Genomic DNA, 25109 nt, shown 5'->3' on the forward strand with positions numbered 1-25109 from the left:
GAGAGAACTCTAAATTAGGGATTGGCAAACTTTTTGGTAAAGGGTCAGACCATCTCTTGTAATTATTCACCTCTGCCACTGTACCATGAAAGTAGCCCTTGATGACATTGAAATGGGTTGATGTTCATGTGTTCCAATAAAACTTTATTTACATAAATAAGAGCTGGGCTGGATTTGGGCCCTCGTTTACTGATTTCTGTTTTCGTTTTATCCTGGCCTGACAAAAGCTGTGAGTGGAATTAAGAATGCAATTTGATATACATAGAAATATGCAGTTTTTTCCATCCTGGAACTAGAAACAGAAAATCTGCCATTCCTTCCTGGACTGTGGAATGGAACTAACATTTGTTGAACAGTTGCTGGGTTCCAGACATTAGGTCAGGCATTTTAATTCTTAGACCAGTCCCATACAACAGGTGGTATTAAATGGATTATGACAGCATTTAGGTTTAAATCAGACTGTCAGTTCCCTGAGGGTGAGGACCTCATGTGGCTGGTTTGCTGCCTTTCTCTAATGCTTGGAAAAATGCCAGCATCTAGCCCTGGATTATTTATCAGACAGACTAAAGAAGCACATGCTTACAGCATCAGTAATCAGGGGATCCCAGTGTGGTGGCTCATGCCTATAATCCCAGCAACTTGGGAGATCAAGGCAGGAGGATTGCCTGAGGCCAGGAGTTGGAGGTCAGTGTGGGGAACATAGTAAGACGTTGTCTCAAAAAAAAAAAAAAAAAAAAAAAAAAAACAGGTGCGGTGGCTCATGCCTGTAACCCCAGCACTTGGGAGACTGAGGCAGGCGGATTGCGAGGTCAAGAGATTGAGACCAGCTTGGCCAACATGGTGAAACCCCGTCTCTAATAAAAATTAAAAAAAATTAACTGGGCATGGTGGCGCACACCTGTAGTCCCAGCTACTCAGGAGGCTAAGGCAGGAGAATCGCTTGAACCTGGGAGGCAGAGGTTGCAGTAAGCCAAGGTCATGCCACTGCACTCCAGCCTGGGCAACAGAGTAAGGCCTCATCTAAAAAAAAAAAAAAAAAAAAATTCAGGGACATCCAGAAAAAGAGAAAAATAAAAGGTTGAAGTATATGAAAGCTGTCAACCTAATCATCATGAGAAAAACCAGAATATTACTGGGCTTACTTTTATTTTATCTTATAGTATAATTTTAAAACATTTTAAAATGGTAAAATCTATACATAGAGAAAAAGGCATCCTATTTGAATGTGTAATTGAATGACTAATTACCCTTGTAAACCATTACTTAGGTCATGAAATGGGATCACAAAGTCTTCCTTACCCACTATCCTAACTTTTCTAACAATAATTTTCTTGCTTGCTTTGTAGTTTTTCTAAATCTGGATGCATCCCTAAATTCTTTTTTTTTGAGACGGAGTTTTGCTCTTGTTGCCCAGGTTGGAGTGCAACTCAGCTCACTGCAACCTCCAACTCCCAGGTTCAAGCGATTCTCCTGCCTCAGCCTCCTGAGTAGCTGGGATTATAGGCATGTACTACCATGCCCCACTAATTTTGTATTTTTAGTAGAGATGGGGTTTCTCCATGTTGGTCAGGCTGGTCACGAACTCCCAACCTCAGGTGATCCGCCCACATTAGCCTCCCAAAGTGCTGGGATTACAGGCTTGAGTCACCGCACCCAGCCACATCCCTAAATTCTATAGTCTCGTTTTACCTGCTTTTGAACTTGAGATAAAGGGGATCTAACTCTATGTTCTTTTGTATCTGGCTTCTTTCACTTAATATTATGATAGTGAAATTCATCCGTGTTGTGTGTGGCTGTATTCTTTTATTTTCATCGTATGAATATATCACAATTTACTTATCTGTTCTATTATTCATGGTAATTTGGATATTTCCAGTTTGGGGGCTAGAAAAATAAAAAGTACCACCCTGAACATACTTAAAAGTTGGACCCTGGCATCCATGTGTTAGCTGGGGCTGCCATAACAAAATACCCCTGGCCAGGTGGCTTCCACAACAGAAATGGATGTCCTCGCAGTTCTGGAGGCTGGAAGTCCAGGACCTAGGTGCTGGCAGGGTTGACTTCCGGTGAGGCTTTGCTTCCTGGCTTACAGACAGCCACCTTCTCACTGTGCCCTCAATGGTCTTTCCTCCGTGTGCGCACTCCTGGTATCTCTTCCACTTCTTTTTCTTTCTGTTTTTATTTTCATTTTTATTATTATTTTGAGACAGGGTCTAGCTCTGTCACCCAGGCTAGAGTGCAGTGGTATATCCACAGCTCACTGCAACCTCAAACTCGTGGGCCCAAGTGATCCTCCTGCCTCAGCCTCCCAAGTAGCTGGGACTACAAGCATTTGTTACCATGCCTTGCTAATTAAATTTTTTTTTTTGTAGAGACAAGGTCTCACTATGTTGCCAGGGCTGGTGTTGAACTCCTGGGCTTAAGCTGTCTTCCTCTGTCGGCCTCCCAGAGTGTTACAATTACAGGTGTGAGCCACCGTGCCTGGCCTCTTCTCTTCATATAGGGACACCAGTCTTGTTGGGCTAGGGCTCTACCACTATGCCCTCATGTAACCTGACTTCCCTTGGTTAAGACCTCATCTCCAAATACAGTCACATTGGGGATTAAGGCTTCAACATGTGAATGTGGGGAAAAACAAGATTCAGTTCATAACAGTGCCTATGAGTGAGGAATGTGTCTATCAGGGAGTGGAACTGCTGGCCCTGGGGCATGCATATCTTTAGCTTCAATCTGTAAAGTTGAACAGTTCTTCTTGGTGGCTGTACCAGTTCACCTTCTGACAAGTGTGCATGAAAGTCCCTGTTGCTTCACATTCTTGGTATGTGAGTCATATTACATTTTGCTAATCTGGGTTGGGTGAGGTGGCTCACACCTGTAATCCCAGCACTTTGGGAGGCTGAGGCAGGCAGATCACCTGAGACCAGGAGTTCAAGACCATCCTGGCCACCATGGCAAAACCCCATCTCTACTAAAAATACAAAAAATTAGCCGGGCATGGTGGCGGGTGCCTGTAACCCCAGCTTGGGATTACAGGAGACTCAGGAGACTGAGGCAGGAGAATTGCTTGAACCTGGGAGGCGGAGGTTGCAGTGAGCCAAGATCATACCATTGCATTCCAGCCTGGACAATAAGAGCAAAACTCTGTCTCAAAAATAAATAAATGCATCAATAAATAAATTTTACTAATCTGGTGGGTGTGTTGTGACATCTTATGGGCTTTAATTTGCATTTCCCTGATGACCAGTGGGGAGGAGCCTCTTTTCTTTTTCTTTTTTTTTTTGAGATGAAGTCTTGCTCTATCGCCCAAGCTGGAGTGCAGTGGCGCGATTTTGGCTCACTGCAACCTCTGCCTCCCGGGTTCAAGCAATTCTCCTGCCTCAGCCTCCTGAGTAGCTGGGACTACAGACGTGTGCCACCACCCCCAGCTAATTTTTGTATTTTTAGTAGAGATGGGGTTTCGCTATGTTGGTCAGGCTGGTCTCAAACTCCTGACCTTGTGATCCACCTGCCTTGGCCTCCCAAAGTGCTGGGATTATAGGCGTGAGCCACCATGCCGCACCAAAATCATTTTTTAAATATCTGTTTCAATATCCTCTCTGGCGAAGTATCTGTCACCATTTTTATATGTGAAGGAAAATGCTTATTGGAGTTCTAACCAAATATTCATTCTTTTTTTTTTATTGAAGCTGTTTCCTCTGCCTCTCCTCTACGTTGGAAACCACATAAGTGGATTATCAAGCACAAGTAAATTAAGGTAGAGTGTGGGATAATGGCTAGTTCCTCACCTCTGTGCTGCCAATGTTACAAAGACTAAGTTTGATTTTGCCATTGATAGTGCTTCTACTATATATAGAAGACAATAATATTCAGTAATTTAAGAAAGTAAGGTGGAGTTTTGAGTTTAATTGGCCAATGATTTTAGGAATGTTAAAAAGCTTATTTTTTAAAATTATTTTCAAGCCTGAACATAGAATATGAGAGCTGTAGACATTAAGGTAGAGAAGGTCTGATTCATCCAGGTACGACTGTTGGTATGAATATGATTTTGTGTGACTTTTGGTTTCGTCTCCGTTTTATAAGAGCAGGAACATCTCCTCAGGCTTGGGGTAGACCAGGTTTGGTGCAGGGAAGAATAAATGACAGACATTTTCAAGTGTGTGCTGTATACATTTGAAATTTGCATCTGCATTTATTTCAGGGTCTTTTTTTTTTTTTTTGAGATGGAGTCTCACTCTGTCACCCAGGTTGGAGTGCAGTGGCATTATCTTGACTCACGGCAGCCTCCACCTTCCGAGTTCAAGTGATTCTCTAGCCTCAGCCTCCCAAGTAGCTGGGATTACAGGCATGCGCCAACACGCCTGGCTAAGTTTTGTACTTTTAGTAGAGATGGAGTTTCACCATGTTGGCCAGGCTAGTCTTGAACTCCTGACCTCACGTGATCCATCTGCCTCGGCCTCCCAAAGTGCTGGGATTACAGGTCTGAGCCACTGTGCCCGGCCTATTTCAGGGTCTTTTGATTATGGAGCACATAATACCTTATCCTTCTTGGAATGCTATTAAATGGATCAATTTCACTGTTAATGATTTTAAGGGTTTGATATCTTTTTTGAGACGGAGTCTTGCTCAGTCACCCAGGCTGGAGTGTAGTGGTGCGATCTTGGCTCACTGCAACCTCTACCTCTTGGGTTCAAGCGATTCTCCTGCCTCAGCCTCCCAAGTAGCTGGGATTCCACGCCTGCCACCATGCCCAGCTAATTTTTGTATTTTTAGTAAAGACAGAGTTTTACCGTGTTGGCCAGGCTAGTCTTGAACTCCTGACCTCAAGTAATCCGCCCGTCTCGGCCTCCCAAAGTGCTTGACTTACAGGCATGAGCCACCACGCCCGGCCTAAACTTTTTCAATAAGGACAGGTTTTCACCACTTCATATAGGAAAAGCAGGATAAAAGCTTCCTTCCTTTATTAGTGCTCAGACTAATAAATTAGTGTCCCGACACCTTCAATGGTGACCAGGGAGGGTTGTTTTCTGTTTGTTTGTTGTTGTTTTTTCCTATCATGGATTCATGCTTTTTCATTTACTTGATACAAGTCCTTTATCAAATATGTGTTTTGCAAATATTTTTTTCCTAGTTTGTGGCTTATCTTTTTATTTTCTTAACACTGTCTTTCACAGAGCAGAAGTTTTTAATTTTAATGAAGTTCACAATCATTTTTTTTCATGGATTATACTTCTGGTTTTGAATTTGAAACCCATCATCAAACCAAGATCATCCAAATTTTGTGTGCTATCTTCCAGAATTTTTGTAGTTTACGTTTTACATTTAGGTCTCTACAAATTTGCCTGCTCTAGACATCTCACACAAGTAGAATCATACAGTATTTTTGCCTTTTTTGACTGGCTTATTCACTTACATCATATTTTCAGGGTTTATCCATGTTATATTAGGTGTCAGATTTTAATTCCTTTTTCAAGCTGATTAATATTCCATTGCAGGTATATATATAATATATATATTATATATGTGTGTATATATATGCATATATATGTGTATATATGTGTATATATATGTGTGTGTATATATATAACATTTTGTTTATCCATTTATAAAAATATTATTTATTTATTTTTTTGAGACAGGGTCTCGCTTTATTACCCAGGCTGGATTGCAGTGGTGCAATCACAGCTCACTGCAGCCTCACCCTGCTGGGCTCAGGTGATTCTCCTGTCTTGGTCTCCTGAGTTGCTGGGGCTACAGGTGTGCACCACCACGCCTGGCTTATTTTTATATTTTTTGTAGAGACTAGGTCTTACCATGTTGCCCAGGCTGATCTTGAACTCCTGAACTCAAGCAATCTGCCTGCTCCGGCCTCCCAAAGTGTTGGGATTACAGGAATGAGCCACTGTGCCCAGCCTGTAAAAGTTTTTAATTTTGATGAATTCCAGTTTTTCTATTTTTTCCTTTCGTTGCTTGTGCTTTTGATGTTTTATCTAAGGCTTTGCCTAACCGAAGGGTCATAAAGATTTACTTCTATACTTTCTTCTAAGAATTTTATAGTTTTAGATCCTATATCCAGGTCTTTAATACATCTCAGAGAATTAAAAATTTTTTTCTTTTAAGTAATGGGGTCTTTCTATGTTGCTGTGTTACCCAGACTCAAATGCAGTAGCTATTCACCGGTGCAGTCATGGCTCACTGTGGCCTCAAACGATTCCCCACCTCAGCCTCTCGAGTACCTGGGACTGCAGGCACATGTGACAGTACCCAGCTCTTGCGTTAATTTTTTGTATATGGTGTGAGATAGAAGTTCAAATTCATTTTTTTGCACGTGGATGTTCAGTTGTCCCAGCAGCATTTGTTGAAAAGACTGTTCTTTTTCCATTGTATTGTGTTTGCACCCTGGTTGAAAATCAATTGATCATAATTTTAAGAATGTATTTCTTGACTCTTAATTCTATTCTCTTGATTGTATATCTATCTTTATTATTATTTTTTTGAGACAGGGTCTTGCTCTGTCACCCAGGCTGGAGTGTGGTGGCACAGTCACTACTCACTGTAGCCTTGACCTCCTAGGCCCAAGCGATCCTCCCACCTCAGCCTCCCAAGTAGCTGGGACCACAGGTGTGCACCACGACACCTGGCTAATGATTATTTTAATTTTTTGTAGAGATAGCATTTCACCATGTTGCCCAGGCTGGTCTGAAACTCCTGGGCCCAAGGGATCCACCTGCCTCAGCCTCCTAAATTGCTGGGATGATTGGAGTGAGCCACCATGCCCATCTATCTATCTATCTATCTATCTATCTATCTATCTATCTATCTATCTATCTATCTATCTATCTATCTATCTATCTTTAAACCAGTACTAGCTAGTCTTGATTATTGTAACTTTGTATTAAATTTTGAAATTGGAAAGTGTAAGTACACCAACTTTGTTGTTCTTTTTCAAGATAGTTTTGATTTTTTAATTCTCTTGCATTTCCTTATTAATTTTAAAATCAGCTTGTCAATTTCTGCAAGAAAAAAAAAAAGAATAAATAAAGCCAGCTAAGATTTGATAGGGATTATGTTGAATCTGTGACTTAGTTTGTTAGTGTTGCTGTACAGGACTACCCGAGGCTGGGTAATTTATGAAGAAAAGAGGTTTGTGTGCTTCACAGTTCTGCAGGCTGTGCAAGAAGAATGGCGCCAGCATCTGCATCTGGTGAGGGCCTCAGGCTACTTCCACTCCTGGCAGAAGGGGAAGGGGAGCCAGTGTGTGCAGAGATCCCGTGGCAAGATGGGGGGTGCTATCAGGGTCCTTTAACAATCAACCTTCATGGGAACTAACAGAGTGAGAACTCACCCCCCGCCCTGCCCCAGCTGATTAATCTATCCGTGAGGAATCAGCCCTCACAGCTGAAACATTCCCCACTAGGCTCCACCTCCAACATGGGGATCTAATTTTAACATGAGGCATAAAGGGTCAGATATCCAAACTAGCAATCTGTGTATCTATTTGAAGAGCATTTTTAATAACATAAGGTTTTAATAACATAAGGTCTTTTGATCCATGAACATGGAGTGTCTTTCCATTTATTTAGGTCTTCATTACTTTCTTTTTTTAATTTAAAAATTTTCTTAGAAGGCCACATACAGTGGCTCACTTTGGGAGGCCAAGGCAGGTGGATCACCTGAGGTCAGGAGTTCGAGACTAGCCTGGCCAACATGTGAAACCCCGTCTCTACTAAAAATACAAAAATTAGCTGGGTGTGGTGGTGGACACCTGTAATCCCAGCTACCTGGGAGGGTGAGGCAGGAGAATGGCTTGAACCCAGGAGCGGAAGTTGCAGTGAGCCAAGATCGCACCATTGCATACCAGCCTGGGCGACAAGAGCGAAACTCTGTCTCAAAAAAAAAATTTTTTTTTTTTTTAGAGATGGTATCTCACTCTGTTGCCCAGGTTGGAGTACAAGTGGCATGATCATAGCTCACTGCAGTAGCCTCGACCTCCTATGCTCAAGCCATCCTCCTGTCTCAGCTTCCCGAGTGACTGAGACTACAGGCATTCACTACTGTGCCCGGTTAATTTAAAAAACATATATTTTTTTGACTTGGCGTGGTGGCTTACGTCTGTAGTCCCAGCACTTTGGGAGGCCAAAGCAGATGGATCACTTGAGGTCCGGAGTTCGAGACCCGTCCTGATCAACATGGTGAAACCCCATCTATACTAAAAATACAAAAATTAGCCAGGTGTGGTAGTACACGCCTATAATCCCAGCTACTCAGGTGGCTGAGGCACAAGAATCGCTTGAGCCCAGGAGGCGGAGGTTGCAGTGAGCCAAGATCATGCCACTGCATTCCAGCCTGGCAACAGAGCAGGACCCTGCCCATGCTGGTCTCAACCTCCTGGCCTCAAGCAATTCTTCCACTTCAGCCTCCCAAAGTGCTAGGATTATAGGCATTAACCACCGCACCTGCTGGCTTCTTTAATTTTTTTTTTTAAACAATGTTTTGTAGTTTTCTGCACACAAGTCTTACACTTCTTTTGTTAAAATTTTGTCTAAGAATTTTATTCTTTTTGATATTATTTTAGATGAAATTGCTTTGCTAACTTAATTTTTTTTTCTTTTGAGATGGAGTCTCGTTCTGTTGCCCAGGCTGAAGTGCAGTGGTGCAATCTTGGCTTACTGTAACCTCTGCTTCCTAGGGTCAAGCAGTTCTCCTGCCTTAGCCTCCCGAGTAACTGGGATTACAGTCACGCACCACTATGTCCAGCTAATTTTTTGTATTTTTAGTATAGGTGGGGTTTCACCATGTTGACCAGGCTGGTCTTGAACTCCTGACCTCAAGTTATCCACCCACCTCGGCCTCCCAAAGTGTTGGGATTACAGGCGTAAGCCACTGTGCCCGGCCTAATTTCATTTTTGGATTGCTCATTGCTAGTGAGCAATATTCAGAGTTGACTTTTGTATATTCGTTTTGTTTCCTGCACATTTGCTTGATTCACTTATTGTGGTTCTAATAATTTTTAAGTGGATCCCTTAGGATTTTCTGTATAGAAGATGTTCTGTACAACAAATAGAGATTTGCTTTAGTTCTTCCTTTCCAAATGAGATGTTTGTTTTTTTCTAATTGCACTGTCTAGAACCTCAAGTACAGTGTTGAATAGATACAATGGTGAGAGTGAATATCCTGGTCTTGTTCCTGATCATTAGGGGGAAAACATTCACCTTTTAACCATTATGTATACCTTATTTGCTTTTAAAAGGCATAATCTAGAATACTTTCCGAATGTAATTGAAAATATAAAACGTGTTGTTGTTGTTGTTGCAGCTTTGAAAAATGTAGATCCAGCCAGTCTCATAAGGCATATTTAGGTGTGAATATAAAGTTCCTGAACATTCTTTCTGCAGCTGTTCTCTGGATGCAGCATGGTTGAGAATGTGAAGCCTGTGCTGGGGTCTGGTTGGCTGAGCTGCCACTCTCCTCCTGTGCTGCTGTTCCGGCTCTGACTTTCTTTCCCTAGCTCATCGGCCGCTCAGGGTCGCATCTAGAAGCAGGTGGAGATGGGCTGGCATTTGGCAGCCCTTGCAGTCTGTTGACTATGCATTGAGCTGCATCCTGGAATCTCTGGGTGTTAGGAGTGGGTAAAAGGTTCTTAAGTATATATTTTAAGGAAATATAGCCTTATTACATAAAATTTGGGGAAGAAAATCACCCATAAATCTACCTTTTAACAGACAATTTTAAATACTCATTTTCAGCCCAGCACGGTGGCTTATGCCTATAATCCCAGCACTTTGGGAGGCTGAGGCGGGTGGATCACCTGAGATCAGGAGTTCAGGACCAGCCTGGCCAACATAGTGAAACCTCGTTTCTACTAAAAATGCAAAAATTCGCCGGGTGTGGTGGTGTAATCCCAGCTACCCGAGAGGCTGAGGCAGGAGAATCGCTTGAACCCAGGAGGTGGGGATTGCAGTGAGCTGAGATTGCACCACTGCACTCCAGCCTGGGTGACAGAGTGAAACTCTATCTCAAAATAAATAAATAAATAAATAAATAATCATTTGCAGCCCTTTTCTGTATATAAAATGTATCTTGTTACATTGTAGACCCTACATAGCTTTGTATCCATTTATTTTATTTAATATTAATTTTCCAATAGTATTTGTATTACAGTTATAATACCATGTTCCCTCAACTGAATGTATCATGATTTATTTAACCATTGTGATGTCTGACATTTAGGTTGTTTCTGATGTTTTTCCCACAGACACTGCAGTGAACACATTTATGCATGTGTTTTTTTCCTGTCTTTCGATTATTACCTTAGAATAAGTTTCCCAAGAAGTAATTAGGTCCAAGGTCAGAACCTTTTTTTATTATTTTGAGACAGAGGTTGCAGTGGTGCAATCTTGGCTCACTGCAACCTCTGCCTCCCGGGTTCAAGCAATTCTCCTGTTTCAACCTCCTGAGTAGCTAGGACTGCAGGTGCACACCACCATGCCTGGCTAGTTTTTGTATTTTTAGTAGAGAAGGGGTTGCACCATGTTGGCCAGGGTGGTCTCAAACTCCTGACTTCAAATGATCCACCCGCCTCAGCCTCCTAAAGTGCTGGGATTACAGGCGAGAGCCACCGTGCCCAGCCGGTCAGGACTGTTTAATGACGATGCATAGGCCTGACTTGATTTGTCAAAGGATGTATCGGTTCACATCATGAAGTAGTTTCAGCATAACCTTTAGAATGGTTGGACAGAATGGTGTCTTAAATTGCCAAGTGAAGGCTGGGTGCGGTGGCTAACGCCTGTAATCCCAGCACTTTGGGAGGCTGAGGCAGGAGGATTACCTTAGGTCAGGAGTTAGAGACCAGCCTGGCCAATATGGCGAAACCCTGTCTCTTCTAAAAATACAAAAATTATCCGAGCATCATGGCGTGTGCCTGTAATCCCAGCTACTTGGGAGGCTGAGGCAGGAGAATCGCTTGAACCTGGGAGGCAGAGGTTGCAGTGAGCCGAGACAGCACCAATGCACTACAGCCTGGGCAACACAGTGAGACTCTGTCTCCAAAAATAAATAAATAAAAAATAAGTAAATAAATTGCTAAGTGAAAGTGGCATGAAATCTTTTAATCTCCATTTATTGTTATTATTTAATGTGATTTGTTAATGGTAAATGTGAAAATTAATTTGGAAAATTAGTAAGCTTAATTAAAAATGTAAAACATGTAAAAGAAAAAACCAATCAACCAACCCTTGGTGTCTGATATGCTTCACTCTTTTCCTGGCAGCCTGCCGATGTTCACCGTGCTCAGGAAATTCACCATTCCACTTACCTTACTTCTGGAGACCGTCATACTCGGGTGATTTTGTTTTTCCTCCATTCTTCCAGTGTGTCTCCCACCACTGCATTTCTTTTACCCAGCAAATTCTAGTAGCCATTGCTAGTTGGGCAATAATTTAAGGACAAATGGTTTATTCATTTAAAAGTAGTTGTGTGCTTCTGAGATTCCCTAAGAACTTAATGAGGGATTTTTTAAAAGTTGTAATTTTACCATAGACAAATAATGCATGTTTGTGGTAGAAAATCATAAGAAAGGGCCAGGCGCGGTGGCTCAAGCCTGTAATCCCAGCACTTTGGGAGGCCGAGGTGGGCGGATCACAAGGTCAGGAGATCGAGACCATCCTGGCTAAAATGGTGAAACCCCATCTCTACTAAAAATACAAAAAAATTAGCCGGGCTGGTGGCGGGCGCCTGTAGTCCCAGCTACTTGGGAGGCTGAGGCAGGAGAATGGCGGGAACCCAGGAGGTGGAGCTTGCAGTGAGCCGAGATCGCACCATTGCACTCCAGCCTGGGCGACAGAGCGAGACTCTGTCTCAACAACAAAAAAAAAAAAAAAAAAAAAAAAAAAAAAAAGAAAATCATAAGAGAGAAGGAAAAAGAAACTCCAAAACAGATGTAAGCCTGTTTCCTGAGCCAGATGGAATATATACCAATTTCGGAATACAGAAGAGAAACTGTCCACGTATACACACAGGATAGGTGTGCAGGGTATGAGGGATGTCAGTTCTGATACAGTGATTATAATATCAGAAGAAATTAATTTTTATATTGTTGGTATAAAATTTCTCATGAGGATATTTAGTTTGATATCCAAAAAGTTGATTCTTGATTTTGCTGGGAGGATTATTTAGAAATGAATTTCGGTTGGTGGTTCAGTGTTTTAAGCCCTTGTACTGAATATTATCTTAATCTTTGAATACTCACTATCAGTCCGTACAAACTAGATCCACCAGCCGGAGCGCTTCTGTGTTTTGTCCCAGTATCTCTCTAGTGAGAACAGAGAAATCAGTTTGTAATTAGATTAAGAAAACTGCTTAAGAAATAATGTAAATTTAGTCTGGCCTAGAAACACTTTTAGTGCTTTCTCTACTTCAAGCATTGTCTGCTAGATTTTAGCTGTAAAACTGTTGATGTCTATTTTCAATTTGTTTAAAAAATAGAATCGGCCGGGCGCAGTGGCTCAAGCCTGTAATCCCAGCACTTTGGGAGGCCCAGACGGGTGGATCACGAGGTCAGGAGATCGAGACCATCCTGGCTAACACGGTGAAACCCCGTCTCTACTAAAAAATACAAAAAACTAGCCGGGCGAGATGGTGGGCGCCTGTAGTCCCAGCTACTCGGGAGGCTGAGGCAGGAGAATGGCGTAAACCCCAGAGGCAGAGCTTGCAGTGAGCTGAGATCCGGCCACTGCACTCCAGCCCGGGCGACACAGCGAGACTCCGTCTCAAAAAAAAAAATAGAATCATATTTCAATGTTTTCCTGTCCGCTCCCTTTCCTTTCTTTATGTATTTATTACAGGAAGCAGTATTCGCTCAACATCATCGTCAGTGTCTTTGCCATCATTCTCGGGGCTTTCATAGCAGCTGGGTAAGACTTTGGACTGTTCCTGCTCAATAACTTCTTTGTGTCTTTCACAATAGGCCCAGCCCCATCCTCTGTTTTTCATTTTCCATCTGGCTGCCATTGAATTGAGCAGCCAGGAGACAAATCTGTTGAAGTTAGTGGAATCCCTGTGTGTTCCTGTGAAAGTCAAAGTGGGTCCCACCTTGGCCAGAAAATTTCTGAGAATATGTGAAGAGAGCATTGCAAGATATTAGTACAGCTTTTCTTCACAAAAAGCAGTGAACTGTTTCTTACTGAATGTTTGTCTTTAATATAACAGCTTTACTTGAGAAGTTCTTAGGCATTTGATTAACAATAACAGACTTACAAAGCCTTTGTATGCTGATTTATTTTATTATTCCATGATACCTTAGCAGTTGCTATTTCTGATGGTAGAATGCTAAATGTATTTGTATGTTTGGGATACAAGCCAACACTGGTGCACGACTACTACTTTAATGATTATTTTGCAAAAGGAATAACAAGGACTGTAAGTCTTCATGGGCAGGCAGGTGCTCAGATTTCTCTGTTACAGCATGCATGGTGGATAGTGCATGTTAATAGTTACATTCCCTGGGTGTGGTGGCTCACCCCTATAATCCCAGCACTGTAGGAGGCCTGGGTGGGAAGATCACCTGAGCCCATGAGTTTGAGATCAGCCTGGGCAACAGTGAGACCCTATCTCTACAAAAAAAAAAAAAAAAAAAAAAGAGAGAGAAAATTAGCCTGGCATGGTGGTGTGTGCCTGGAGTCTCAGCTACTCAGGAAGCTGGGGAAAGAGGATCTCTTGGGCCCAGGAGTTTGAGGTTACAGTGAGCAATGATTGCACCACTGCACTCCAGCCTGGGCAACAGAGTAAGATCCTGTCTCTAAGAAAAACAAATCATGCTTATTATTATTATAAATGTATTTAGTCCATTGTGCAGACTAAGGTTTATTACTTAATGTTTCATCTGTACCTTTCTCTCCCCTAGTCCTAGCCATGGGCTGAGTTTCACTCCTTGAAAGCTGGCTCTGTGGTCTCAGTGCTCCAATTCACACCGTGGGTATAGTGCCAGCACCCATTAGACAGCAGCGCTCAGAGCCTGGTCTAGTCATGACAGGCTTTTTTTGGAATGAAATTTTAGGAGTAAAGCAGTTTAAAAAGGGAGGAGTTCTATGGAAGATGCTTTGGGGCTAAAGGGGACAGCTTCCCCCTCTACTCTCTGAAGGTTCATTAAAAAAGGAACTGTGGTGGCTCACGCCTGCAATCCCAACACTTTGGGAGGCCGAGGCGGGTGGATCACCTGAGGTCAGGAGTTAGAGACTAGCCTGGCCAACATGGCGAAACCCGTCTCTACTAAAAATACAAAAATTAGCCCGGTGTGGTGGCGTGCGCCTGTAATCCCAGCTACTGGGAGGCTGAGGTAGGAGAATTGCTTGAATCTGGGAAGTGGAGGTTGTAGTGAGCTGAGATTGTGCCATTGCACTCCAGCCTGGGTGACAGAGTGAGACTCCATCTCAAAAAAAAAAAAAAAAAAAAAAAAAAAGGAACTGACAAAAGAGCAGATTGAGAAGAGAAAAAGACACACAGATTTACCTTCCCATGCCTGGGGTGGAGATCACGGGAGAGCGGCCACCCAGTGACCCAGTGGGGTGCAGGTGCTTCTATATCCTTCTTCACGGAGGGCAGGGAGTGGAGACAATGCTTTGGAGAGGTCAGGAGTGATGACTGGAGAGAATGAATGGGCCTGGGAGACAGAAATTGTAAAGGATTGATTCTCTTTGGAATTTGCACCCGAGAGGCAGACATTATATTTTTAAAGTCTGCCCAGATGTGGCTGCATTCCTCAGTCTTGTTCTCTGCAGTAGATGTCAGAGAGGGGGATGGAAAGCAAGTGTGTTCTCATGAGTGGCAGTCTTTTAAGGTCGAAAAGGGAGTATCCAAGAAAAACCTCTTCAGCATCTGCTGCCCTTCAAGGGCTTCCCATGTAAAATAATCTGCATGCCAGGGTCCCATATTTTGGGGTGAAATTCCCTGGGCTCCTCCCACGGCACTCTGAGGTCTCCCCAGCACAGCCCCTCTCTTCTAGCTTCCTTAGGGCTCATCTTGAAAACCACTGGCTTACAGCCAGTTAAAGACTTTTGCAAAAAATGGTTTATAAAACTGTTGGTAAGTCTTTGGTGAGGAATGGCCCTTCAGTTACCATGTGTATACAGGCACGTTTCCAGAACCAGGGAGCAGAAATCCAGTCTGTGCTTCACATATGCAAGGACAGTCTGCAAATGATCTGAAAGGGTAAATCAGGGTTCCAAAAGCATCTGACTTTCAACCAAGAACCAGCCTGGAGTATCCATGCTCAGGCTGGCCCTACCTCTGGCACTCACAGAACGGATCCCCTCCTGGCTGCTGGCATTCACAGCGCTTAGCCACAGATCAGCCGTGAGTGCTCAGCTAGAGACCAGCAGAGACCCCATCCTGCTCTCCTCTTACATTAGCGCATCCAGATGCAAGCAGTGGCAGATCAGAATGTCCGGTGAGCAGGCGATGCTGCTGTAACAAACAGCCTCCACATGGCAGTAACTTCACTCACCAGATGCACCCCATCCATGCCACACACACCACCCAACACTAGGCAGTGCTAGTGAGAGGGCTCTGCTCCATGTGCTTACTCAGGCATCCAGGCTGATGGAGTCCCTGCCTCAGAGGGCACTTCCTTTACCAAACAAGCAGGAAAAGGGAATGTGGGGAATTGTGTACTGGTTCTTAAAGGTTTCACCCAGAAGTGACATGTGTTACCTTCTCTCACATTTTATTCAAAAAGCAAGTCACATGGCCAGAAAAAGTTAAAATACAACATCTGGGCTGGGTGTGGTAGCTCATGCCTGTAATCCTGTTACAGGAAAGGGGTCCTGATCCAGACCCCAAGAGAGGGTTCTTGGATCTTGTGCAAGAAAGAATTCAGGGCAAGTCCACAGTGCAGAGGGAAAGCAAGTTTATTAAGAAAGTAAAGGAATAAAAGAATGGCCACTCCATAGACAGAGCAGCCCCGAGGGCTGCTGGTTGCCCATTTTATGATTATTTCTTGATGATTTGCTAAACAAGGGGTGGATTATTCATGCTTCCCCTTTTAGACCATATAGGGTAACTTTCTGACGTTGCCCTGGCGTTTGTAAACTGTCACAGTGATGGCGGGAGTGTAGCAGTGAGGACGACCACAGGTCACTCTTGTGGCCATTTTGGTTTCGGTGAGTTTTGGCCGGCTCCTTTACTGCAACCTGTTTTAATCAGCAAGGTGTTTATGACCTGTATTTTGTGCTGACCTCCTATCTAATGCTGTGACTTAGAATGCCTTAAAACCGCCTGGGAATGCAGCCTAGTAGGTGTCAGCCTCATTTTACCCACCTCCTGTTTAAGATGGAGTTGCTCTGGTTCACACGCCTCTGACAATCCCAGCACTTTGGGAGGCCCAGGTGACAGGATTGCCTGAGCCCAGGAGTTTGAGACCAGCCCTGGCAACATAATGAGACCCTGTCACTACAAAAATAGAAATAAAAAAATTAGCTGGGCATGGTGGCACATGCCTGTAGTCCCAGCTACTCAGGAGACTGAGATAGGAGGATCGCTTGAACAACTGCAAGGGTTACATGAATCTGCTCTAATTGATTAAACAAGTAAATTCTTCAGAAATGTCTGTGCTGTCACCACCGGCCTAAACAAATGGTGGGTAAGCCGCCTGACAGTGGCCCAGGCTTCTGGGAGTGGGAGCAGTGCTGCTGGGAACTCTTGGTTCCCCGAGTAGGAGTTCCCCTGCAGCTCTCCCAGGAGGCGGGCAGTGTCTCCTCCCATCCTCTTTCCACTCACTTAGCTCTGCCGTCTAAGGGGGCAGCAGACTCTGCTCTTCTTCACGCTGAATCACATATGGGTAGGTAAGAAATTTGGAAGACCCTTATTTTGAAGAAAATCCTTTTGTTTTGAGACGGAGTTTCACTCTTGTTGCTCAGGCTGGAGTCGCGGTCTTGGCTCACCACAACCTCTGCCTCCCCGGTTCAAGTGATTCTCCTGCCTCAGCCTCCCAAGTAGCTGTGATTACAGGCATGCGACACCAGGCCCAGCTAATTCTGTATTTTTAGTAGAGACGGGGTTTCTCCATGTTGGTCAGGCTGGTCTTGAACTCCCAACGCGGGTGATCCATCCACCTTGGCCTCCTAAAGTGCTGGGATTACAGGCATTGAGCTACTGCGCCCGGCTGAAAATCCTTTTTTTTTTTTTTTTTTTTTTTTGAGACAGAGTCTCGCTGTGTCGCCCAGGCTGGAGTGTGGTGGCGCGATCTTGGCTCACCGCAAGCTCCGCCTCCTGGGTTCATGCCATTCTCCTGCCTCAGCCTCCCAAGTAGCTGGGATTACAGGTGCCCGCCACCAAACCCGGCTAATTTTTTGTATTTTTAGTAGAGACAGGGTTTCACCATGTTAGCCAGGATGGTCTCGATCTCCTGACCTCGTGATCCACCCGCCTCGGCCTCCCAAAGTGCTGGGATTACAGGTGTGAGCCACCGCACCTGGACTTTTTTTTTTAAATTGTGACTGAGAGAGAATTCTGACTTACGATGACTAAAATTAACTTCCCTTCTCACAAATATGTTTGTAGATAATAATGTGTGGAGGCCTCAAGCAAAAGTCTAATTTAATTTGCATTCAGATTTTGGTACAGTTTTTGCTCTCTATTTCATTCTCTTTGGTTAGAAATAATCTTATTTTGACGTTGAAGAAGATTTAGGATATGCCCCTCCAAACTATGCTACTGTGGGATCAGGATTATTTTGAGCTGAGGACAATTGAGAATCAACACATCAGGAAGTTTGCTGCCTTCTCCTTTCTGCCTAAAAAACAGGGAATCAGTTTCCCATTGTGAAGGGGGCCCCTTCTCCCATTCCCAGGAAGAGGAGAGCAATTCCTGTCACTGGATGGAGGATCGGCCCTGAGATGCATCTGCATAAACAAACCCTCAAATAACCCTTCTCCTTCATCATTTCCACTGTAGATTTCCTAGTTACTTTCTAACAGTTACACAATTTATTTGTTCCTTGAAGCCCAAATCCTCTTTCCTTTGTCACAATGTAAGTCCCCAAGCCTCACTGTTTCTTTGAGTTTCACTTATTTTCTGTGAACTTTAGGGAACGTATTAATAAGATTTGTATTCTCTTTCTCCTGTTAATCTGTCTTTTATCAGTTAAATTAGCAGCCCCCCAGACACTGAACCTGAGAGGGTACAGGAAAAGGTTTTCCTCCCTGGCAGTGTATATTTCTGAATATTATGGTCTAGCACTGTCTGCAACCATCAAGTGCAGGTGGGTGGGCCACTTCATGGCTCAGCTGTTGCTCTTCCTCTTGTTCCTGTCATAGCTCCCCAGATGTTTTTACGCTGGTGCTATTTATAATGGAAATGGAAGAGAAGATGTTTCAAAAGAACGGGAAGAAAGGAGCCAATAAGGGGTCACACAGAAGGATGGACAGGGTGCGGCTGGGCACCAGAAGGAGGTGTCACTGCCTCATGCAACCCCTCTTACCTAGTCTCTGCCCGCTGCCCCTCACTGGCTGCACCCTGGGGGTGGCCCTGTTCACTACAATAAGCAAAGTCGCTGAGTGGGACAGGGTGAAGCACTCCCCTTAGGAAAGTCAGGGCTCACCAGTTATTACGCGGATTCCTCAGCTGGCGAAAGAAAGGGGCTGCAGTTGAAGGAGGATGGTTCCTGTCCCTCAGGTTTTAAGCCGTTCACTGCTGAGTTGAAGCCACCTGATGGGCTGGTTTGGTTTTTGTCTGGAGGCAAAGCAGAGGAATTAACCATTCACTACCGCACAGCGTCCCACAGAAAAGTGCATTTGATTAGGGAAAGGTAAAACAGGCGGGCTTGGAGGCCAAGTTAGGAGTTTTCGAATAATCCTTCTCCTTTTGTGGTCTCCCTCCCAGGTCTGACCTTGCTTTTAACTTAGAAGGCTATATTTTTGTATTCCTGAATGATATCTTCACAGCAGCAAATGGAGTTTATACCAAACAGAAAATGGACCCAAAGGTACCAGACCTTGCCTATGGCTTTTTGGCTTTGTCATCTGGGCCCTAGAATTATATGAAAAACGAAAATGAATGTGTACAGTTGGCATGTCATGTAATTTATATAATATGACGTGTAGATTCCTAATTTATTTTCAATTATCTTGTCTGTGTAAGTTATTATTTGCAAAATTTTGGGTGAAAATGAGATAGCATGGGAAAAGCTACTAGTTTAGATGCACACTCAGAATATATAAAAAGGGATTAATTTGAAAGGCAAACTAACTTTTTTACTGGCATCATCAACGACCAAGGCAAGGTCAGGGGTCACGATATTTGTTCTGAGAGCACTAGTTTGGAGTCTGGAGATGTGGGTTAGAGACACAAGTTTTGCTACTTACTGGCCGTTGTGACTTTGAACCTTAACTTCTCCAAACGTCAGTTTCCTCATCTGTGGAATGAAATGACTGCAATGGATAATTTGTAAGGTCCTGTCCAGCAATAGCTGCTGCTTCTGATGATGAGGGGCTGGGGCAGAGGAGCTTTGCTTTTGTGTGGCTGCCTGTCACGTGGAGGCCCCATCCCTCCCCCCCCACAGCTGTTACAGGAAGCCCGGGAGGATGAGTCAGACATATGTTTCTTTGTTCCAAGCTCTTTGTGCTGGATGAGGGAGTTCACTCTGACCAACAGGCTTATTTCTATGAGCTTTTTTTTTTTTTTTTTTTTTTTTTTTTAAATCTGCACTGTGTTTTTTTTTCCCCCTGCATGGCCTTTTTTTTTTTTTTTTTTTTTTTTTTTAACGGTAGCAGTTTTACAAAAACAGGTTTGTTGTCTTTGCAAAATCACAATATGTCATCCTTTTTTGAAAATGGTGAAGTGGTGTGGCCACTTTAATGAAAGTAAATGTATAATGCTGCTGTCCTTTAATGGAAACAGCAGATGTTTTTAAAGAGTTTTGTTTATATTCACGTTTTTAATGTTCTTTATTTTGTTCCAGATTTCCCATTTTGAATAACGTGCTTAAAAAAAACCCCACACAATTAGAATGCTGGAGATGAATGGAACCCTAGAGACTTTCCACTGCCATGCGTTTTCTCTGTAGTTTTGGTGTAAAACAAATGTTTATTCCAAAATCTCAGTACCCTCAAAATGAAGCATTTTATGTCAGAAATTTGCTGAAAATATTCCAGTACAGTTGCCCAGAATGCATATTCTAACTTTGCATGAATATGCAGTTGAATAAATGGCTCCAGGAAATCTGTGCGTCATGTTTCTAAAATTGAGTGGTTTTTATGTTTTTGTTTTTGCAGGAGCTAGGGAAATACGGAGTGCTCTTCTACAATGCCTGCTTCATGATTATTCCAACTCTTATTATTAGTGTCTCCACTGGAGATCTGCGACAGGTGAGCTGATGGCAATCGTTACAGTCTTCCTTAGCAGGCTGTAACATTTTTAATATTTAACATTTGGTATGCACAGAAATAAAACGTGTAAAGGTAGCTGGGACTACCAGGAGGGTACATGATAACAAGATGTTTGATATCCCTAGTAATCTTTTGGCACTACCCTTGCATTGGCATTTAGCCTTAGCCACATATCAAGGAGTGCCAAGAACTGTGGACTTGGAACTTTTTGGAACACAACAATACAAATCTGAGTTTGAGTTCCATATCGCCCTTTGCTAATGTGGGACCCTGGGAGAGCTACTTACCCTAGAAGGGGATTTTGATCATTTCAAAAAATAGGTTTATTTATTTGTTACTTTCTATTACGGACATTTTGAAACGTGCACAAAATAGAATAATTCAATGAGTAGTCACGGACCCACCACCTAGCTTCAACACTTTGGCATTTTGCCATATTATTTTATCTGTCCTCATCCACCCCCACTTTTTTGTTCCCTGGAGTGTTTTAAAACCTATCCCAGCCATCACGCCATTTTACCTCTAAATATCCCAGGATCCACATTTGAATTTTGGGAAGGTGTTGTTCTTTCAGCATTTGCCCTGAAACCCGATCTGCTGCTGGTGAGAGACAAATGAAATGGTCAATTTAGTGGTAAGATCTGAGGCCCAGTGGAGCGGTGGAGGCCAAGTCTCTTAGGAAGTGTGGACATTCACTACAGTGACAGCTCCAGTGGCCACCCTGAAGGGTGCAAGACGATGCCCTAGATACTTTTCCTATATGATGGGAATAGCCCATCAGGTGGCTTCAACTCAACAGTGAATGGCTTAAAACCTGAGGGACATGAACCATCTTCCTTCAACTGCAGCCCCTTTCTTTCGCCAGCTGAGGAATCTGCATAATAATTGGTGAGCCCTGACTTTCCTAAGGGGAGTGCTTCACCCTGTCCCACTCAGCGACTTTGCTTATTGTAGTGAACAGGGCCACCCCCAGGGTGCAGCCAGTGGGGGCAGCTGGCAGAGACTAGGTAAGAGGGGTTGCATGAGGCAGTGACACCTCCTTCTGGTGCCCCAGCCGCACCAGACTTCTTCAGGAAGTCGCAGGCCACACAGCCTCTGAGAATTTTGCTGATGTGTAAGTGAGTGTGAGAAACGAGATGCGAGGGGCAAAACCCTCCTCGGCGGGACCTGCACCCACAGACTCAGCTCCAGACACAGCCCTGACCAGCCCGGCGGTAACCCCCTCATTGCTGGGCTGGGGCTGGGGCCGCACCCATTGACCCACGGCCAGGGCGGTGTTTCCGTGTCGAGCAGTCAGCGTGGGTGCGTGTTGCCCACCAGCTGAAAGTCGATCCCATTGGCAGCTCTTTTAGGGTCTGAGTGACTCTGAAGGCTGCAGGCTGCTGTGGACTCCTGGGCAGCTCATTGTTCTTTCGTTAGCTGGACTTTCTCACTTGACCAATTCTCTTCCCAGAAGGAGGGGTCAGCAGAGGGGCTGAGCAACCTCGTCCCCGGGCACAAACAGCCATTTCCACGGGTTTATGCGGAAAACCACCAGGTGGCACCAATCTGGATAAAGAGCTCTTGTTTCGGGTTAATCAGAACGTTGTGAACCTGGGCCTCCTGTTAATTCCGTGCTGGAAGATAAAGCGGGCACCTGCCCCTCTCTAGGAAGAATGAGCAGGGCAGGATATCTGAAAACACAGTATTTGTGTTTCCGCTACCAGCAATCAATCTGAAACTGAGTCAGTGCCAGCAACGTTACAAAAAACAAAATTATGAACTCTTGGCCAGGCGTGGTGGCTCACGCCAATCATCCCAGCACTTTGGGAGGCTGAGGCAGGCGGATCTCCTGAGGTCAGGAGTTCGAGACCAGCCTGGCCAACATGATGAAACCCCATTTGTAGAGAGTATTTTTAGCAGTAAAAATACAAAAATTAGCCAGGCATGGTGGCAGGCGCCTGTAATCCCAGCTACTTGGGAGGCTGAGGCAGGAGAATCACTTAAACCCAGGAGGCAGAGGTTGCAGTGAGCTGAGACTGTGCCACTGTATTCCAGCCTGGCTGACAGAGCAAGACTCCGTCTCCCCCCAAAAAAATCACAAACTCTTCATGAGTGGTTCTAGTGGTTTGTCTCCTTTCATTATTATAGAAGTGAGGTTTTTTTTTTTTTAATCACTGGAGTTTTATCTGTTCTGAAATTCTGGTATTTTAGATAATTTTTTTTCCAGAAATAGAAATCTAGAAACTCCTAAAAATTGTTAAAACACCTCATTGGGACTAAAAGCATATTTCCCCATGGGAACAACGCTATGAAAGGCATAGTGACCAGAAACTGAATTTTAGGTAGTTGATGAGTAAAATAGATTAGGTATATTATGTTAATAATTTATAACATTGTTTCAGAAGAAATATGTGTTCTCATATCAAAGTCATTGGCTTATAAACTTATAGCATGGTGTTTTCAGAAGCTGCTACATGCCTGTAATGATTATCATGCAGAATTCTACTTTCTCATGTAATAATAATAATAGCCAATATTTGTTGAGGGCTTATGATGTCAGACATTTTTCAAAGCATTGTTCATGAATTATCTGACTGCATTTCCACGACGGAAGAGAAGGTCCTGTTACTATTCCTGTCGTATAGGAAAAGCATCCAGGGCATCGTGCTTAAGTATCTTCCCAAGAATGGCAGGTGGTCAGTTCAGGCACTCTGGGCTCTAGAAACATCCTCCACTGTCATCTCATTTACTTTATTTGTATATGAAAAGTGTTCGCTTTCTCCTTCATGTGTGAAAAACATATCCCTCACTTATACAAAGTACCAGAGACCTAACATATTCTTTATGTTTGTTTATTTTATTTTGTTTTTTTGAGACAGAGTCTCGCTCTGTCACCCAAGCTGGAGTGTAGTGGTGCGATCTTGGCTCACTGCAACTTCCATCTGCCAGATTCAAGCAATTCTTCTGCCTCAGCCTCCCGAGTAGCTGGGATTACAGGTGCCCACCACCATGCCCAGCTAATTTTTGTATTTTTAGTAGAGATGGGGTTTCACCATGTTGGCCAGGCCGGTCTTGAACTCCTGACCTCAGGTAATCCGCCTGCCTTGGCCTCCCAAAGTGCCAGGATTACAGGTGTGAGCCACTGCGTCCAACCCCAAAAGTTTGACTGTTTTTTTTTTTTTTTTTTTTGAGATAGAGTTTTGCTCTTGTTGCCCAGGCTGGAGTGCAAGATCGCTTGGCTCATTGCAACCTCCGCCACCCAGGTTCAAGCGATTCTCCTGCCTTAGCCTCCCGAGTAGCTGAGATTATAAGCGCCCACCACCATGTCCGGCTAATTTTGTATTTTTAGTTGAGACGGGGTTTCACCATGTTGTCCAGGCTGGTCTCAAACTCCTGACCTCATGATCTGCCCACCTTCCAAAGTGCTAGAATTACAGATGTGAGCCACTGCGCCAAGTTTAACTAGTTTTAAAAGTATTGTATGACAAGAGATGCCAAATACATGAGACACTCACTGTAATCTGCAAGAAAAAGCCATCAACTCCATAGGAAAAAAAAACAAAAACAAAAACAAAACAGTGACGTTTCCACTACTAACATTGAATCAGGGTAAATTTCTTCCCATTGGTCCCTTTTGACCATGGCAGAATTCATTTTAGATTGTAAACCAAATAAGAAAAAGAAATGAATTTATGTAATTAGGTGTGTTAGCCTGTAATATAAAATTGCTTTTTGTTTACCAAGTTTGGTTTGACTGTTCTGAAAGCTGATTAATGAATTAGAGCAAAATGTGAACTTCTCTTGTTAATGGAAAGAAATTTGATGAGTTATTTTTCCTAGTTAACTGGGACTAGGAGCGATGGAGAGGATCAGAGATTGTGGTAAACGTGTGTGTGTGACTCACTCCTCTGGGAATTCAAGCCCAGACTTTGGACTTACACAGTCAATAGATCTATTAATAGTGCCTCGATTCTATCTCTGATGAACAAAGTCAGAGATGACAGCTTCTCTTGTTAACAAATTAGGCCCTTGGAAAATACTCAGCGGGTGAACTTTCTTCACTATTTGAATCACTGCAGTAGGTTCAAAGTACATCTAGTATATTACAGTTGACGAACAGGGATAAAGAATGGGACTTTTTTTTTTTCCCTGATTGAAAAACCCTGAGTGCAAAGTGAAAAAGACTCATATTCCCACAGTAAGTCTAAAGGAAGAAGGGCTTTATTGTTATTTACCTTTAATTATTTCTTTTTAAAAATAAATGTCATGCTACATTATTTTAAAAATGCCACTAATACAGTCTCATCATTATTAAGGAAATAAAACTAAAATCTATAAAAATTTAGGTTGGGTCTGGTCATGGTGGCTCACGCCAGTAATCCCTGTACTTTGGGAGGTTGAGGCGGGTGGATCTTGAGGTCAAGAGATCGAGACCATCCTGGCCACCATGGTGAAAATCCGTCTCTACTAGAAGTACAAAAATTAGCTGGGCGTGGTGGCGAGCACCTGTAGTCCCAGCTACTCGGGAGGCTGAGGCAGGAGAATTGCTTGAACCTGAGAGGTGGAGGTTGCAGTGAGCCGAGATGGTGCTGCTGCACTCTAGCCTGGTGACAGAGGGAGACTCTGTCTCAAAAAAAAAAAAAAAAAAAAAGGTGGTGAAGAATCTAAATATTTTTATGAGTCACAAAATAGCCCTCAATGGATTTTGTTGTATCAGGAACACATATATAGTTTTTATTTATTTCTTATTAA

General features: G+C 43.5%; 1 protein-coding gene and 1 long non-coding RNA gene across 7 annotated transcripts in view; one reads left to right on the top strand and one right to left on the bottom strand.

Moving 5' to 3' along the window:
* SLC35D2 (solute carrier family 35 member D2) overlaps positions 1–25109 on the top strand; it is a 62170-nt gene that overhangs the window by 18370 nt on the left and 18691 nt on the right. For all 6 annotated transcript variants that reach the window (XM_050761808.1, XM_050761811.1, XM_050761809.1 and 3 more), the window contains exons 4-8: positions 3687–3754; positions 11267–11338; positions 12840–12908; positions 18871–18973; positions 20262–20354. In XM_050761808.1, coding sequence (XP_050617765.1) covers positions 3687–3754; positions 11267–11338; positions 12840–12908; positions 18871–18973; positions 20262–20354 — 405 coding nt within the window. The remainder of the gene's footprint in view (positions 1–3686; positions 3755–11266; positions 11339–12839; positions 12909–18870; positions 18974–20261; positions 20355–25109) is intronic.
* LOC126937936 (uncharacterized) lies at positions 12245–19470 on the bottom strand. The gene is made up of 4 exons (XR_007719905.1): positions 19353–19470; positions 18590–18720; positions 14503–14653; positions 12245–12307 (listed from the first exon to the last, which is right to left on the bottom strand). It is a non-coding gene; the product is annotated as an uncharacterized LOC126937936 (long non-coding RNA).

The sequence above is a fragment of the Macaca thibetana genome, chromosome 15, assembly GCF_024542745.1.
Source record: "Macaca thibetana thibetana isolate TM-01 chromosome 15, ASM2454274v1, whole genome shotgun sequence".
NCBI classification, from domain to species: domain Eukaryota; kingdom Metazoa; phylum Chordata; class Mammalia; order Primates; family Cercopithecidae; genus Macaca; species Macaca thibetana.